Source organism: Macaca fascicularis, chromosome 2 (genome assembly GCF_037993035.2).
Source record: "Macaca fascicularis isolate 582-1 chromosome 2, T2T-MFA8v1.1".
Lineage (NCBI taxonomy): Eukaryota > Metazoa > Chordata > Mammalia > Primates > Cercopithecidae > Macaca > Macaca fascicularis.
The window spans coordinates 1,666,665-1,683,448 of NC_088376.1; the positions used below are offsets into that span (position 1 = coordinate 1,666,665).

Sequence of the window (16,784 nt, forward strand, 5' to 3'; positions counted from 1 at the left end):
GGAGTAGAGTTACCCTTCTAAATGGAACATCAAGGCAGGTGGGAAGAACCCCTTCACCGCTGGTCTTTACAAGCAATCGGAGGGAAGTATGTAGAAAGCAGGTGTGTATTTGATAAACACAATGGAATGCTAAAAACAATAGTAAAACAACAAATTAGGTAGGTATTTACTTACAAGGAGTTCCTCTGCTGGCTTCCTCCATAGTTACCCTGACATAGGGCTTACTAAAGTCAACTTCAATTTCATCAGAAAAAGGAGCTGGTTTCCGTAAGCCCTTAAGAGAAGGAAAGTGAAGGAAAAGAAAGTTCAACTCAATGGCATACACTATAATACTAAAAAAAAAAAAAGGCAGCTTTAAAGACAAATCAGTTATTCAATATGATGTGATTAAAATTCTTCCTAAAACATTGTAACATAAGAAAGAAGGAAAAAATGGTATTCCAAACTGACAAATGAAAGTTGCAACCTTTTACAAAATGGGTAAATTATGGCATGAAAAATAAATGTCTTGCTGGTGACTTCAGGTTCAGACTGAGCAATCTGGCTGGGAATCCAAGCACAGTCCCAACTAACTGGGTCCAGAATGATGGCTCCTCTGCAGCAAGGCAAAACAGCCACCCCTATATCATGTGACAAATTGCCAAGGTTCCTAAGTGCATTTTCTTCGTTTTCTTTTTTTTTTTTTTTTTGAGACAGTCTCGCTCTGTTGCCCAGGCTGGAGTGCAGGAGCATGATCTCGGCTCACTGCAACCTCTGCCTCCCGGGTTCAAGTGATTCTCCTGCCTCAGCCTCCCGAGTAGCTGAGATTACAGGTACCCGCCACCATGCCCAGCTAATTTTTGTATTTTTAGTAGAGACAAGGTTTCGCCATATTGGCCAGGCTGGTCTTGAACTCCTGAGCTCAAGTGATCCGCCCACCTTGGCCCTCCCACAGTACTGGGATTACAGGCGTGAGCCACTGTGCCTGACCCATAAGTGCATTTTCATACCACTTCCACTAGGAGACTGGGAAGGCAAACAGCTCCTGGGTGCTTTGGGAGGCTGAGGTAGGTAGATCATGGGGTCAGGAGTTCGAGACCAGCCTGACCAACATGGCGAAACCCTGCCTCTACTAAAAATACAAAAATTAGCTGGGCGCCGTGGTGGGCGCCTGTGGTCCCAGCTACTCCGGAGGCTGAAGCAGGAGAATTCCTTGATCCCGGGAGGTGGAGGCTGCAGTGAGCCGAGATCACGCCACTGCACTCCAGCCTGGGCGACAGAGCAAAACTCCATCTCAAAAAAAAAAAAGGTATTTTACGTATCTTATCTTTCACAACTGTTTCTTCAGTGTTTCTCACATTCTGTGTCTGTTCCCAGGTAGAAGACAAATACAGCTGTCCTTCCTGGCTGGGGTTTGTGCTGAACCCGTTTCTCCTAAGTATAGGGAGTGAAACTAACACTGTGCCGCTATAATAAACCAGCAAAATATTTTTTTCTAGAGTTGTTTCCAGCTAGAAAAGGTAGTATTTTTTAAAACACTGTTATTCACAAAGAACAGTGTCTCTAGAAGCTGAGGTTTATAAAAGTAGGACTAAATATGTCTATGTTCTCCTAAAATACATCTCGTTCATTTTAACCTCAAGGGAACCCCACAGTATTGCTTTCAAGCCTTAAGACTATCTGGTAGTGAGGTATAAATGAAAGAGCATGAGGTTAGAACTTGAAAAATTTAGATTAAATCCCAACTCTATCATTTAATAGCTGTGAAATCACAGCAAGTTTCTAAAGCTTTTGTTTCATCTTCCACAAAATAGAAAACAATACCTGCCCTACAAGTTTACTATGAGGATTAAACAAAGTAGCATCTGCAAAGTAATTAGCACAATGTATCACAAAAGCAGGCACTCAACAAATTTGTCACTAGCTCATTTCCTCTTGTATCCTATAGAACACAGATTTCAGCATGCTAACAAGATTAACCTCTATTGATCTAAGAGGTTAGCTTCTAAAATGCTATATAAACTTTCCAAATGTATGCAGCTAAAAGTTATAATGGCAATCAACAGTCCCCAAATTATGAATTGTCCCTGAATGCAATATTGCTTCCATAACAACTTTTTCCAGGCTATATTCACACACATTATTTCACTATTCCTCAAAATTTCAGTGAAAACGAGAGATTCCAGCATCCACACTAACAGGAAAATGGACATAATTCAAATAATATGAGACTAGAATTTGATATTGTTGTCCCATTACACTTTTTACTTTCTAAGGATTCTTTTTTTTTTTGCTTTTTTTTTTTTGAGACAGAGTCTCACTGTCACCCAGGCTGAAGTACAGTGGCACAATCTCGGCTCACTGCAACCTCTGCCTCCCGAGTTCAAGCCATTCTCCTGCCTCAGCCTCCTGAGTAGCTGGGATTACAGGCATGCGCCACCACACCCCACTAATTTTTTTTGTATTTTTAGTAGAGACGGGATTTCACCATGTTGGCTACGCTGGTCTCAAACTCCTGACCTCGTGATCTGCCCTCCCTGGCCTCCCAAAGTGCTAAGATTACAGGCATGAGCCACTTGCGCCCAGCCTGATATATATTAAGATAAGCTAAATGTCTTACGTTTTATAAATACTTTTGTGATCCTTTTGATTGAACCTTTAGAAACATCTGTATCAATAAATGATTTATACTTATAGACAAAATAGCCATAAAGTTTTTCCTTCTTAACTCTTGTCTCTTTTCTATCCATTTCATCCTGACCCGCCAACCCAGGTATCTAATACTTGGTGATCCTTCCTATTCCTTTCTTTATTTGCAAGAAAAGTGCTTTTCTAAAGCTAAAGAGCTCAGCTAGGTGTGGTGGTCCATGCCTGTCACCTCAGCACAGGGAGGCAGAGGCAGGCGGACAGCTTGAGCCCAGGAGTTTAAGACCTGCCTAGGCAACACAGCAGGTCTCCAACCCTTCTTTTTTTTTTTTTTTTTTTTTTTTTGAGACGAAGTCTTACTCTGTTGCCCAGGCTGGAGTGCTGTGGCACAATCTAAGCTTACTGCAAACTCCACCTCCCAGGTTCAAGCTATTCTCCTGCCTCAGCCTCCTGAGTGGCTGGGATTACAGGCACCCACCACTGCGCCCAGCTAATTTTTGTATTTTTAGTAGGGACAAGGTTTTGTCATGTTGGCCAGGCTGATCTCGAACCCCTGACCTCAGGTAATCCACGCAACTCAGCCTCCCGAAGTGCTGGGATTACAGGCGTGAGCCACCGTTCCTGGCCTGCGAGTTCCCATTAAAAAAAAAGAAAAACAGTGAGCTCTAGGCTATAGAATTCTACTCTATGCTCACATCTCATAAAAGGAAGGTCTTGTTTATCTTTACACCTCTACCACCTACTGCCATACCAGCACATTGTAAATATGCAATAAAGGCTGGGACCAGTGGCTCACGCCTGTAATCCCAGCACTTTGGGAAGTCGAGGCGGGCAGATCACGAGGTCAGGAGATTGAGACCATCTTGGCTAACATGGTGAAACCCTGTGTCTACTAAAAAATACAAAAAATTAGCCGGGCATGGTGGTGGACGCCTGTACTACCAGCTACTCGGGAGGCTGAGGCAGGAGGAGAATGGCGTGAACCCAGGAGACGGAGCTTGCAGTGAGCCGAGATCACACTGCTGCACTCCAGCCTGGGTGACAGAGCCAAGACTCCGTCTCAAAAAATAAATAAATAAAAATGCAATAAAATCTTGCTTACTCAACCCAAATGTCAACTGGAGAATGAATAACTAAAAAGTAGCATGTGATATATGATGGAATGTTATTTGCCAATAAAAAAAAAATTGAAGTAGTGGCCAGACGTGGTGGCTCACACCTGTAATCTCAACACTTTGGGAGGCTGAGGTGGGCGGATCACCTTAGGTCAGAAGTTTGAAACCAGCCTGAGCAACATGGTAAAACCTCATCTCTACTAAAAATACAAAAATTAGCCAGGAGTGGTGGCGCCTGCATAGTCCCAGTTACTCGGGAGGCTAAGGCAGGAGAATCATTTGAACCTGGGAAGCTGTGATCATGCCACTGCACTCCAGCCTGGGCAACAAAACGAGACTCTGTCTCAAAAAAATTAAGTACTTATAGATGTTGCAATATGAATGAATCTTCAAAACATGTTCAGTGGAAGAAGCCAGCCCCAAAAGACCACATACTGTATGATGTCATTTGTATGTAATGCCCAGAACAGGCAAATCCACAGAATCAAAAGGCAGATTAGTGATCTCCAGAGGCTGGAGAGACTGGGGGGAAACGGGGAGAGACTGGGGGGAAACGGGGAGTGACTGCTCCTGAGTAGACGCCTTCTCTCTGGGGTGATAAAAATATCCCAGGCCAGGCCTGGTGCCTCACGCCTGCAATCCCACACTTTGGCAGGCTGAGGCAGGAGAATCACTTGATCCAGGAGACTGAGAGCAGCCTGGGTAACGCTGTGAGACCCCATGCCTACAAAAGCAAATTTAAAAATTAGCCAGGCATGGTGACGTGCACCTATATTCCCAGCTACTTGGGTGGCTGAGGTGAGAGGACTGTTTGAGCCCGGAAAGTTGAGGCTGCAGTGAACTATGATCACATCACTGCCCTCCAGCCTGGGTAACAGACCAAGGCCCTGTCTCAAAAAAATAAAGGAAAAAATTCTAAAACTGGTCATGGTGATGGCTGCACAACTCTGTGACTAAACTAAAAACCACTGAATTGTATACTGTAAATGATATGTCAGTTATAACTCAATAAAGCCGTTAAAAAAAAGAAAACAGTCTTGTTTTTGTTACAGTGTTCAAAGGAGAGTCACAGCTAGAAAGTACAGGCGCACAGTGAGATGACAAGCACGTTTACTAGCAGACACCCCTCCTCACCAACGTTGGTCCAGGCTGTTGGGTGGCTCCTTGACCATTCGCCTGTGCTAAATAGCCTGTGTGTTTCAGGGAGGAATGTGGAACAGGTAGCAAGTCACTGAACTGATTTCACATGAATAGATGAAGCAAAGGAATTTAAAGCATTGACTCCCCAGAAGAATTAAAAAAAAAAAAAAAAAAGACTCCCCAGACTTTAAAGACCAAGAAATTTAAGTTTTCTCAGAGCTCATTCCACTGAAAAGACTGACTTCCTTTGCTCTATTCCTAGCTACAGTGATTGGCTGATTAGCTGACAGTATCACCTATTTGGTTATAACTTGTTCCTGCTCCAAGTGATGCTGCTGAATTGGTACCACCATTTCTTCAATCTGAATTCTCTAAGAAATATTCAGAAACTAACAATGCCCTGTTTTGCTGATTGCTGAGTCATTTTCTGAGCTTATTTACTATAGTATGCAGAATAACGCCCCCTACAGATGGCCACACCCATCCCTGGAGCCTGTGACTGTTTTACCACACATGGCAAACGAGACTGTGCAGGCCAGGCACAGTGGCTCACGCCTGGTAATCCTAGCACTGTGGGAGGCCGAGGTAGGAAGACTGCTTGAGCTCAGGAGTCCAAGACCAGCCTGGGTAACATAGCAAGACCCTTATTCTAAAAATAAAAATAAAAATAGTAAGCCAGGCATGGTGGTGGGCACCTGCAATCCCAGCCACTTGGGAGGCTGAGGCAGGGAAATCACTTGAACCCAAGAGGCAGAGGTTGCAGTGAACTGAGATCGCGCCACTGCACTCCAGCCTGGGCGACAGAGCGAGACTCTGTCTCAAAAATATAAATAAAAATAAAAATAGTAAAGAAGCTTTGCAGATATGATTAAATAAAGGATTTGAAGGACAGGAAGATTATTCCAGTTTATCTGGGTACACCTAATGTAATCACAAGAGTCCCTGTAAGTGAAAAGGGAGTAGGACATTCAGAATCTGCAGGAGATATGGCAGAAGCAATGGTCAGAGTGATGTAAGCACTGGCTGGTGCCAAGCGCTAAGCAATATGGGGACCCTCTAGAAGCTGGAAAAGGCAAGAAGACGGACTTTCCCCTGGACCCTCCAGCTCTGCCAACACCCTGATTTTAGTCCTCTGAGACCCATTTCAGATTTCTGATATTCAGAAATGTAAGATAATTTATTTGTATATTTGTATTATGGTAATTTGTTACAAATGCAACAGGAAACAAATATATATACTTGCCCTTATGATCAATATCAGCCCTGCAGGCACTTGTTTATTTGTGGGGTATTATTTGCTTTTATTGCTCAAGACAGAGCATTCACTTGGAGTAACTATTAATTGTTTCAGAATAGATTTTTCCCTTTGGGCTGGGAAGCTCTAGAACTAACCAGTGGAAACTGAGTTTGATCAATGGCTAATGGTCAATATAGGTAAAGAAACATACAATTCTGTCACTGGGATTTTGAAACACAGATTTCATACTAATATTAACAACAGTAGCTTCAACTGTGTATGTGTTCTCTGACATGTTTTTATTATGGAAAGTTTTAGAAGGGTAGCAAGCTGAGACAGGGTAGGCAGTGTGGAATGGGGTCTTTCATTTAAGGTTTGGCAATAATTAGGAAATACAGAGATACATTTCCAGAGATAAAGGAGCATAAGGTAGGCATAAATGGAAAAAGGTTCTCATTCAAGATACAACTAGTAATAGAATGGAGGAATGATATAGAGAGAAAAAACAGTAGAAAAAACGCACTAGACACGAGATGATGTAAAGATCAAAACACTGCCTAGAGCCCCAATTTTTCTATTTTATTAGTTTTATTTATTTATTTATTTATTTACTTATTTTTTATTTTTATTTTTATTTTTGAGACAGGGTCTGTCTCTGTTGCCCAGGCTGAAATGCAATGGCACGATCTTGGCTCACTGCATCCTCCGCCTCCCGAGTTCAAGCAATTCTCCTGCCTCATCCTCCCCAGTAGCTGGGATTACAGGCATGTGCCATCACGCCCGGCTAATTCTGTATTTTTAGTAGAGACGGGGTTTCACCATGTTGGTCAGGCTGGTCTTGAACTCCTGACCTCGGGTGATCCGCCCACCTCAGCCTCCCAAAGTGCAGGGATTACAGGTATGAGTCACCGCACCTGGCCATATTTCAATAGTTTTAGCCTAATACACACGCAACTTCCATATTTTCCTAACATTTCTTTTTCTAAATCCAGGTAAAGCTCCTACAACTGAGCTGTGAGTCATAATCTAGTAAAAAGGCAGAAGATTTCCAGTGACTGTGAAATACACTTACTATTCCTTCTTTTCATTATTTCAGAAGACGTGTAACACTGATATCATCAACGCTGTATCGGTTTCTACCCTCCCCCTGCCGGGTTCATCTCCACTTACCACTGCACAGCGCTGCACTTTGAAAGGAACCCCATCTTCCTCTGTTGCCCCGTTGGGTCCAGGCGCCTCTTTCCTCCTCTTCCTTGCATTGACCTTGGCTGAACACTGTGCATCCATCTTCTTTTAACTGGTCATAGAAAGTGAAAACAAAAATTTTCTCATTGGGGTGGGAAAAGAGTTTGTCACCAGTATTTCCGAAATGTTCACAAGGATACACTCAGCAAAATATCAGTTCTATAGCATGTACTTCACTAAGATGAGCCAATGGCATCTGGCAAAAACAACGAAGCTTCACAAAACACAGGCTCTAGTAGGAATACTGAAATGCCTCTCTGTGGAACAATGGCCACAATGAATTGCCTGAAGTTGGAAGTCATTCCCCCTCACAGTGCAGCCTACATACTAACTGCTAATTTTAAATCCTGATTGCATGCAAAAGATTGGAATAATTTGTCTGAGAAAGATAGTTACATAGACTCTCCCACTACCCTCCATATCATCGATACGACAGGTATAAGGCAATGTGAAGGCATGACAGGTGCAGGTAGAGAAAAGAACCTTTTGTAAAGGGATGGCTCTCAACAAGTCCTGGATTAACAAAACATGGATTTCTTAACTCTATTTGTTTTTTTTTAAGACAGGGTTTCACTCTGTTGTCCAGGCTGGGGTGCAGTGGTATGATCTTGGTTCACTGCAGCTTCAACCTTGTTAGCTCAAGTGACCCTCTTGCCTCAGCCTCCCAAGCAGCCAGGACTCCGGCACATGCCACCACACATAGCTTTTTTTTTTTTTTTTTTAAGAGACAGGCCTCGCTATGTTGCCCAGGCTGGTCTCGAAATCCTGGCCTCAAGGGATCCTCCTGTCTCAAACTCACAAAGACTTGGGATTACAGGCATGAACCACAGCACGAGTTGATGTCTTAACTCTAAATGCTCTACAGATTTCAGTGACCACTTCACCAGGGTTAGTTCTATGAAAGTTGTAGAGTAGCATAACGGTTTTCATTTCCTTTTTCATTACTTTTATTTTTTTAAGGGATGGGGTCTTGCTAGGTTGTCCAGGCTGGAGTGCAGTGGCTGCTCACAGTCACAATCAGAGCACACTGTAGCCGCAAACTCCTGAGCTCAAGCAATACTTCCACCTGAACCTCCAGAATAGCTAGGGCCAGCATAACGTCTTTTTAAAATGTCCTTCTCCTCCTTTTTCTAAAAAAAAAAAAAAAAAGTCTCACTCTGTCACCCTGGCTAAGTACAATGGCACGATCTCGGCTCACTACAACCTCCGCCTCCTGGTTTCAAGCAATTCTCCTGCCTCAGCCTCCTGAGTAGCTGGGATTATAGGCGCCCACCCCCACGCCCAGCTAATTTTTTGTATTTTTAGTAGAGACGGGGTTTCACTATGTTGGCCATGATGGTCTTGAACACCTGACCTCGTGATCCACCTGCCTCGGCCTCCGAAAGCGCTGGGATTACAGGCATGAGCCACTGCACCCAGCCAATTTTTGTATTTTTAGTAGAGACAGGGTTTTGTCATGTTGGCCAGGCTGGTCTTGAACTCCTGACCTTAGGTGATCCACCCACCTCGACCTCCCAAAGTGCCGGAATTACAGGTGTAAACCACTGCACCTGGCCCTTCCCCTTCTTTTCTCAGTACTCATTTCCCTTTCCTCTTTCAGGGTCTTAACACCTCAATAGTTTCCAGCTATTAAAACTCCCTCAGGGATTCTCCTTCCCCCAAAGGTAAACTTATTTATTATTGGCTCATTTAGCAGACAGTTCCTAGCAACTAGCTATTACAGCAAAGTTCTGAATATTCTATATTTCATGTTTATGTCACAGAATACTTGGGGTGTCGCTTCGCCAGCCAGAAACCTCCGTGGCCAGTGGCGCCTTTGCCTGAGTTTTGCTCAGGCCCGCTGGGCCCATTCCGTCCACTCAGCCTGGCAGGCTACGCTCAGCTCGTGTCACCAGCACAGATTCCACGCGCGCCAAGGGCAAGCCAGGCACGGAGCGGCAAGCGGTGCACAGGCGAGTGAGCACAGGCTCCGGCCACTGCGCACAGCCAGGCACACCAGCTGCCGGGGGGTGGGCAGCTCCAGGCGCCAGCTCCCTGAGAGGCTGCAGCTGAACCAGGCATACCACAAGCAGCTTCCAATGCAGGCACTGGGGAACACGGTGGTGCCCAGAAGCTTGGAGATGCCAGGAACCACAGAGCTCCAAAGAGGGGGTCACAGCCCAGCCTCAGGGAGCTCCTAGGTCTGGGCTTCCCAAAGGGCTGCAGCTCTTCTCTTCTCTCTCTCCTCTCGTCTCTTTCTCTTGCTCACAACGTGGCAAGTGGTGGGTGGGGGGAGCTGGGGACATGTTTCAGCTCTGTTTGTTACAGCTCTTTCAGTCCTGCCAGTTGGTGGATCCCGAGTTCTAGTCCCATGTCCAGTAAGAAGGAGGTACACGCACACCTGGAGGATAAGCAAGGTGAAGAGGTGCTTTGTTGAGCAACACAACAGTTCTCAGGAGACCCCAAGTGGGTAGCTCCTTTCCACAGCAGGTGGTCCCAGCATCTGTGCAGTCCTCAGCGGAGAGGGGACCAAAGTGGACAGCTCCTATCTGAAGGCAGGTCATCCTTTTGTCTCTGCAGCCCTCAGCGGAGAGGAGAGCTGGAGTGGAAGCTCCTATCAGCAGTCAGCCATCCTGTCAAGTCTGGCTGAGTCCAGGGTTTTCATGGGCTTCAGAGCAGAGGAAGTACATGCTGATTGGCCCATTGGGAAGCCATGGGCAGCCTGGAAAAAGCACCGTAAGTTCTCACTCCAGTCCACAGAACTGGCAGCCTGGGCCCCAGGCTTCAGGCCATCTCTGGCTTGAAGGTGGGGGTTCACCAGGGACCCGCCCATTTCCGCCTAGGAGCCTCTCTGCCTCCTGCTGCTATCAAGGCACCCTGGCTATTCGTGCCAAGGGGCGCCTGCAGGCCTGCATGAAGCTGCCCTCAGCTCCGCCTTGGCCTCCCCTCCTGTGCTCCTGGACACCCAAAATGTGGAGGGGGCCAAGGCAGCAGGGGGCTGGCGTGTCAGCGCTGCCCCTAGCACATGCACACCCAGCCAGGTCATGACAGTGCCCAGGCTTGGCCTCAACTTTGCTCCAAAATCAGAGCGGGCACCAAAATCAGAGCGGGCACCAGAATCAGAGAGGGCACCAGGATCAGAGTGGGCACCAGAATCAGAGCGGGCACCAGAATCAGAGCGGGCACCAGGATCAGAGCGGGCACCAGAATCAGAGCGGGCACCAGGATCAGAGCGGGCACCAGGATCAGAGCGGGCACCAGGAGCAAGGAGAGGCCAGGCAGTGGGAGCAGGCACTTCAAGCTTGCAGGGGCAGGGGAGGTTCCTGGGCCCCCAAAAGCACAGGGATGCCCAGGTATGTAGCCACGGCTGCTCCTGCCCCGCCAACCTGGAAGCGGGCAGGGCTTCCACCTATTCCTGGCTCCCACTGGCTCCATGGAGTGTGCAGTGCAGACCATGCCTCCCCGACTGCAGCTGGCATCATGGCAGTAGCCCATCCAGACAGGCCACCGCTGCCATCATTTAGACGTTGGCTTTTTAGCTCCCTGCAGGGATAGTTGCATTTTTCTTGAGTAATAAAATTTGAACAAATGAATTACTTTCTTGATACTGATGAAATTTTAGGAATCAGCCAGAAATTGGGGGTAGGGGAACCTCTATGATCAACTGTCATCTCTGCACAAGATATGGTTCAGAGAAGAATCTTCAAAACAGGTGGAAAACAAATGCCAGAGAGAATGAGGACGGTCTACTCTGCCCTATTGCCTCTCATAAGCCTGACTGAGATGTTCATCTAAACAACTGCAATTATGCCTTACTTTCTTTCCTCCGGCTAAATTCCAAGTGGCAATATGACAAGATCTACAAGAAACCTGGCCTGATTCTTAGAGACTGAAGGTGACACCCCATGAGTCATGGCTAAGTGTTAGGCCAACATCAAAAAATGTCAGAGTCCAAAGTGAAAGATGAGCACCACCTAGAAATGTCCTTTCCTCACAAATGCAAATTACAATGGAGGAAGGGTACTATACACTGGACTCTAAGTTCTTCCAGTGACGATGGTCAGAGCTTGCCTTCGCTATTGTTATTAACGATTCTTTCATAATATTCAGAGGTCAGTACTCTCATCTCTGTGGTCTGAGTGAACTACTCAAAATGCCTAATCCATCCAATTAATGACAGTTTTCTAATTTGCACATCTAATTTGCACAGTACTCTTCTGTAAGTATCTGCTCAATTCTTCTAAGTGTAGAGACACAAAATCCACTATGAGAAATATAATCAGCAATTTGGCGTCAGGCTGAAGTCAATAATACCAGGCAGTCAAAAATATGAGTACTCAAGGCCGAGATGGGCGGATCACGAGGTCAGGAGATCGAGACCATCCTGGCTAACACGGTGAAACCCCGTCTCTACTAAAAAAAATACAAAAAACTAGCCGGGCAAGGTGGCGGGCACCTGTAGTCCCAGCTACTCAGGAGGCTGAGGCAGGAGAATGGCGTGAACCCGGGAGACAGAGTTTGCAGTGAGCTGAGATCTGGCCACTGCAATCCAGCCTGGGCGACAGAGCAAGACTCTGTCTCAAAAAAAAAAAAAAAAAAAAAAAAAAAAAAAATGAGTACTCACTGTTTTACAAAGTACTGTATCATAATTTTTAAGTACAAACTTAACCTGGAGGACATTATGCTAAGTGAAATAAGCCAGACAAGAAAGACAAATACCACAAATGATCTCACTTATTTGTGGAATCGAAGAGTGGAACTCACAGAAGTACAGAGTAGAATGGTGGTTATGAGAGACGGACAGAAGAGGGTGGAGAGTGAAAAGGGAGATGTTGAGTACAAAAATTCAGTTTTGAAAGGAGAAATAGGATGGGCACGGTGGCTCACGCCTGTAATGCCAGCACTTTGGGAGGCTGAGGCGGGTGGATCACAAGGTCAAGAGATCGAGACTATCCTGGCCAACATGGTGAAACCTGTCTCTACTAAAAGTACAAAAAATTAGCTGGGCGTGGTGGCGCGTACCTGTAATCCCAGCTACTCAGGAGGCTGAGGCAGTAAAATCGCTTGAACCCAGGAGACAGAAGGTGCAGTGAGCCAAGATCACGCCACTGCACTCCAGCCTGGCAACAGAGCGAGACTCCATCACAACAACAACAACAACAACAACAACAACAAAAAATAGGGGAGAAATAAGCTGCAGTGATCTATTGCACAGAACGGTGACAATAATAAATAATAATGCGGCTGGGCGTGGTGGCATAAACAATTATTATTCATCAATTTAAAAAATTAAAGGCCAGGCGCAGTGGCTCACGCCTGTAATCCCAGCATTTTGGGAGGCCGAGGTGGCGGATCACCTCAGTTCAGGAGTTTGGGACCAGCCTGTACAACATGGTGAAACCCCATCTCTACAAAAATACAAAAATTAGCCAGACTTGGTGGTGCATTCCTGTAATCCCAGCTACTTGGGAGGCTGAGGTGGGAGGATTGCTTGAACCCAGGAGGCAGAGGTTGCAGTCAGCCAAGCGTACCACTGCACTCCAGCCTGGGCAACAGAGCAAGACTCCATCTCAAAAAATGAAAAAAAAAAAAATTAAGTACAAACTATTTTCTCAAAGAGGCTTCAATTAAGGCATGGAAAACACACACAGAGCTCTACCTCAAAAATGTTTATGATATTGGTATCCGAGAAGATGTTAAAAAAATGTTTATGATATAAAAATGCTCTTCAGGATTCTAAAACCATGGGGTGAAAGTTTGCTGAGGAACAGGATATTTGCAGTTTGCAAAGTATCTCCCCATAGATTACTTATTAATTACAAAGGAGGGGCTGGGCACAGTGGCTCACATCTGTAATCCCAGCACTTCGGGAGGCCGAGGCAGTCAGATCACTTGAGCCCAGGAGTTCAAGACCAGCCTGGGCAACACAGAACTGGTCTCTACAAAAAATGGCCCGGTGTAGTGGCACGTGCCTAGGCCCACTACTCAGGAGGCTGAGGCAGGAGGACTACTTGAGAACAGGAAGCCAAGGCTGCAGTGAGCCATGATCATGCCACTACACTCCAGCCTGGACAACAAAGCGAGACCCTTTCTCAAAAAAAAAAAAAAAAAAAGGCCATGTGCAGTAGTTCACACCTGTAATCCCGGCACTTTGAGAGGTCAAGGAAGGCGGATTACCTGAGGCCTGGAGTTCAAGACCAGCCTGGCCAACATGGTGAAACCCCATCTCTACTAAAAATATAAAAATTAGCCAGGCGTGGTGGCAGGCACCTGCAATCCCAGCTACTTGGGAGGCTGAGGCAGGAGACTTAAACCCAGGAGGCGGAGGTTGCAGTGAGCCGAGATTGCACCATTGCACTCCAGCCTGGGCGACAAGAGTGAGACTCCGTTTCAAAAAATAAAAAGTATTTTTCTTTACCATCTTACACTATTATGTGTTTATACTATTCCTTATCTACTTACATACAGTTCTTATATTTTCTAAAGATGACTTTTTGGTTTTACATTGTATTTTACACTATTCTTTAAATCGAAGTCTTTAGATTCTTTGGATTTAAAATAAACATACCCACTGCTTTTTGGGTTTTAGTGTAAGACACTTCTTTATCTTACACACTTCTCAGGAGATGGAAAACATCTGGGTCACAGATATTCCATAATGATAACCCTAAAAGAATTTAGAAATTATGAAAAGATTAATTCTCATGACTTTTGTCTAGAACTACTGCTGTTTAAACTTTTACTCTGGGCTGGGCGTGGTGGCTCATGCCTGTAATCCCAGCACTTCGGGAGGCCAAGGTGGGTGGATCACATGAGGTCAGGAGTTCAAAACCAGCCTGGCCAACACGGTGAAACCCCATCTCTACTAAAAATACAAAAATTAGCTGGGCGTGGTGGCGGGCACCTGTAATCCCAGCTACTTGGGAGGCTAAGGCTGGAGAATCACTTGATCCCGGGAGGTGGAGGTTGCAGTGAGCCTAAATCGTATGCCACTGCACTCCAGCCTGGGTGACAGAGCAAGACTTTGTCTCAAAATAATAACAACAATAATAAACTTTTACTCTGTAGGTCTCATGAGTTTTCTTTCATTTTTCACCGGCCTTCCTAGGCCATCCCAATGTTCTCTCATATCTACTAACTTATAACCGCAGCACCAAAGCATACAGAATAATAATTGACGTTTAAAATCATGGAACAAGTTACCCCCAGTCTCCCTCATGTTCCAAAAGATGCTTGCCCGGACACATCACCTTTGCTACTGAGAAAGTATAGAGAAAAGGTATGTGGGAGGATGAGGGCGCACTGAAGACAGTAAATACCTCCTAACATCGTGTTGGCTTCTTAATTTGTTACACTGGAACTTAGGTGTACCTAAAGCCACACCACCGTTACAACACTGATAACTGCCCAATAACCATTTTGAACACCTCCAACAATGAGGAACAATATTTTTTGGACTCTCAGTTTATGGTAAGTGTGCCTCTGTAATCAACCAATACCATTCAAGTAAGGTACAGTGATGGTTCTGGAAAAGGAGGTGGCTTTAAATATCCACATTCAAAGGGGGAAAAATACATGCACACACACAGGCTGCCTTACCATCCCTGTTTGTCCAGCAGGCAATGGGACTGGGAAATGATTGCCCTCCTCAGAGCCAATACAGTAGGAGGTGAACACGGGGCAGTGCATTACCTAATGCCCTGCAGACAGACCCTTAGGAATGAGACAGAAAGAAAAGTATTTGGAGATAGAATAGAGAACCTCCGTCAAGAGCCCTACTAGGATGGGCCAGCACTTCGTGTTTGTTTAGTGGTTCATCCTTCAGAACATTTTCTTTGTCAAAAAGGCTGTAACAGTCTGGTACAGTGGCTCGTATATAATCCCAGCCTATAATCCCAGCACTTTGGGAGACCCAGGCAAATGCATTGCTTGAGCCCAGGAGTTCAAGACCAGCCTGGCCAACATAGCAAAACCCCATCTCTACTAAAAAGACAAAAAATTAGCCAGGAGTGGTGGCGTGTGCTTGTAAACCCAGCTACTTGGGAGGCTGTGGTGGGAGAATCGCTTGAACCCCGGAGGCAGAGGTTGCAGTGAGCCAAGATCATGCCACTGTATTCCAGCCTGGGTGACAGAGCAAGACCTCATCTCAAAAAAAAAAAAAAAAAAAGAAAAAGAAAAAAAAAAGCTAGGCCAGGTGTGGTGGCTCACGCTTGTAATCCCAACACTCTGGGAGGCCGAGGTGAGAGGATCACCTGAGGTCAGGAGTTCAAGACCAGCCTGGCCAACATGGTGAAGTCTGGTCTCTACTAAAACTACAAAAATTAGCCGAGCATGGTGGCAGGTGCCTGTAATCCCAGCTACTCAGGAGGCTGAGGGAGGCGAATCGTTTGAACCCAGGAGGCAGAGGCTGCAGTGAGCCAAGATCACGCCATTGCACTCCGGCCTGGATGACAAGAGTGAAACTCGACCTCAAAAAAAAGCAAAAAAAAAGGGCTGACAGCCAGAATATAGCATTTGTAAGGCCCGATCTTTCCAACACTGCTGCCTATTCACTCCCTAGATAAGTCACCTTATCTTCACCACTGAAATTTGAGTACAGATTCTAAATACGGACACAAAAACCCACCCCCAACACCTGCCTGCTAAGTATATTAGTGTCTCCAAAGTGCCCTCAAAACACAGAATGCAGTATCTGTGCCTGTGATTTTTACTCTGACTCACAAAAATCTGGCTCGGTTTCTGCTGACTCACCTACCAGCACACACTGCTTGCCTTGTTCCTCCATGTTCCAATAGATGCCTGCTTGGGTACATCAACTTTGCTAGACAAGTGGAAAATGTGTTTGTGGAGGGGTGGGGTAGCACTGAGGAGATACTAAGGATACACCTAGTCGTATTTTTCCAATGCGAATGTCCTGAAGGAGACAGAATCTAGGTGCTGGCATGTCTATGCTTGAGTCTCAAAGATGAAAGGCTCCTACAAGCAGTTTGAGGGACTCCTATCCAATCCTTTCCACTCAACTTCCTTATTGCAAACAGACCTACCAAGCGAAAGAGGAGATGGACTTTGCTTCCTGAACTACGTAACAATCTAAATATAGCAGAGTCCTCTCTTACCCACAGGGGAAATGTTTCAAGATGCCAGCGGATGCCTGAACCCCTGGAGAGTATGGAACCCTATATGGACAGTTGTCCCTTGGAATCTGCAGGGCATTGGTTCCAGGATCTTCTGCAGATGCCAAAATCCAGAGATGCTCAAAAGTCCCTTATATATATAAAACAGTGTCAAATGTGCATATAATCTACACCTCCTATATACTTTCAATCTTCTCTAGATTACTAACAACACTTAATACAAAGTAAATACTATGTAACCAGCTATTATACTATATTGGGTTTTTATCTGCATTTTTTTAAATTGTTGTATTGGTTTTTTTATTGTTT

General features: G+C 45.4%; 1 protein-coding gene across 13 annotated transcripts in view; it reads right to left on the reverse strand.

Moving 5' to 3' along the window:
• Positions 1-16,784, reverse strand: part of PCYT1A (phosphate cytidylyltransferase 1A, choline) — a 44,962-nt gene that overhangs the window by 21,130 nt on the left and 7,048 nt on the right. For 10 of the 13 annotated variants that reach the window (XM_005545270.5, XM_074030682.1, XM_074030680.1 and 7 more), the window contains exons 2-3: positions 7,288-7,414; positions 175-274 (exon numbers count right to left, since the gene is read on the reverse strand). In XM_005545270.5, the coding sequence (XP_005545327.1) occupies positions 175-274; positions 7,288-7,404 (217 nt within the window). In that variant the 5' untranslated portion in view covers positions 7,405-7,414. Of the gene's footprint in view, positions 1-174; positions 275-7,287; positions 7,415-13,909; positions 14,009-16,784 lie in introns of all 13 variants that reach the window. The other 3 variants (XM_074030679.1, XM_045387273.3, XM_074030685.1) reach the window with 1 other exon arrangement.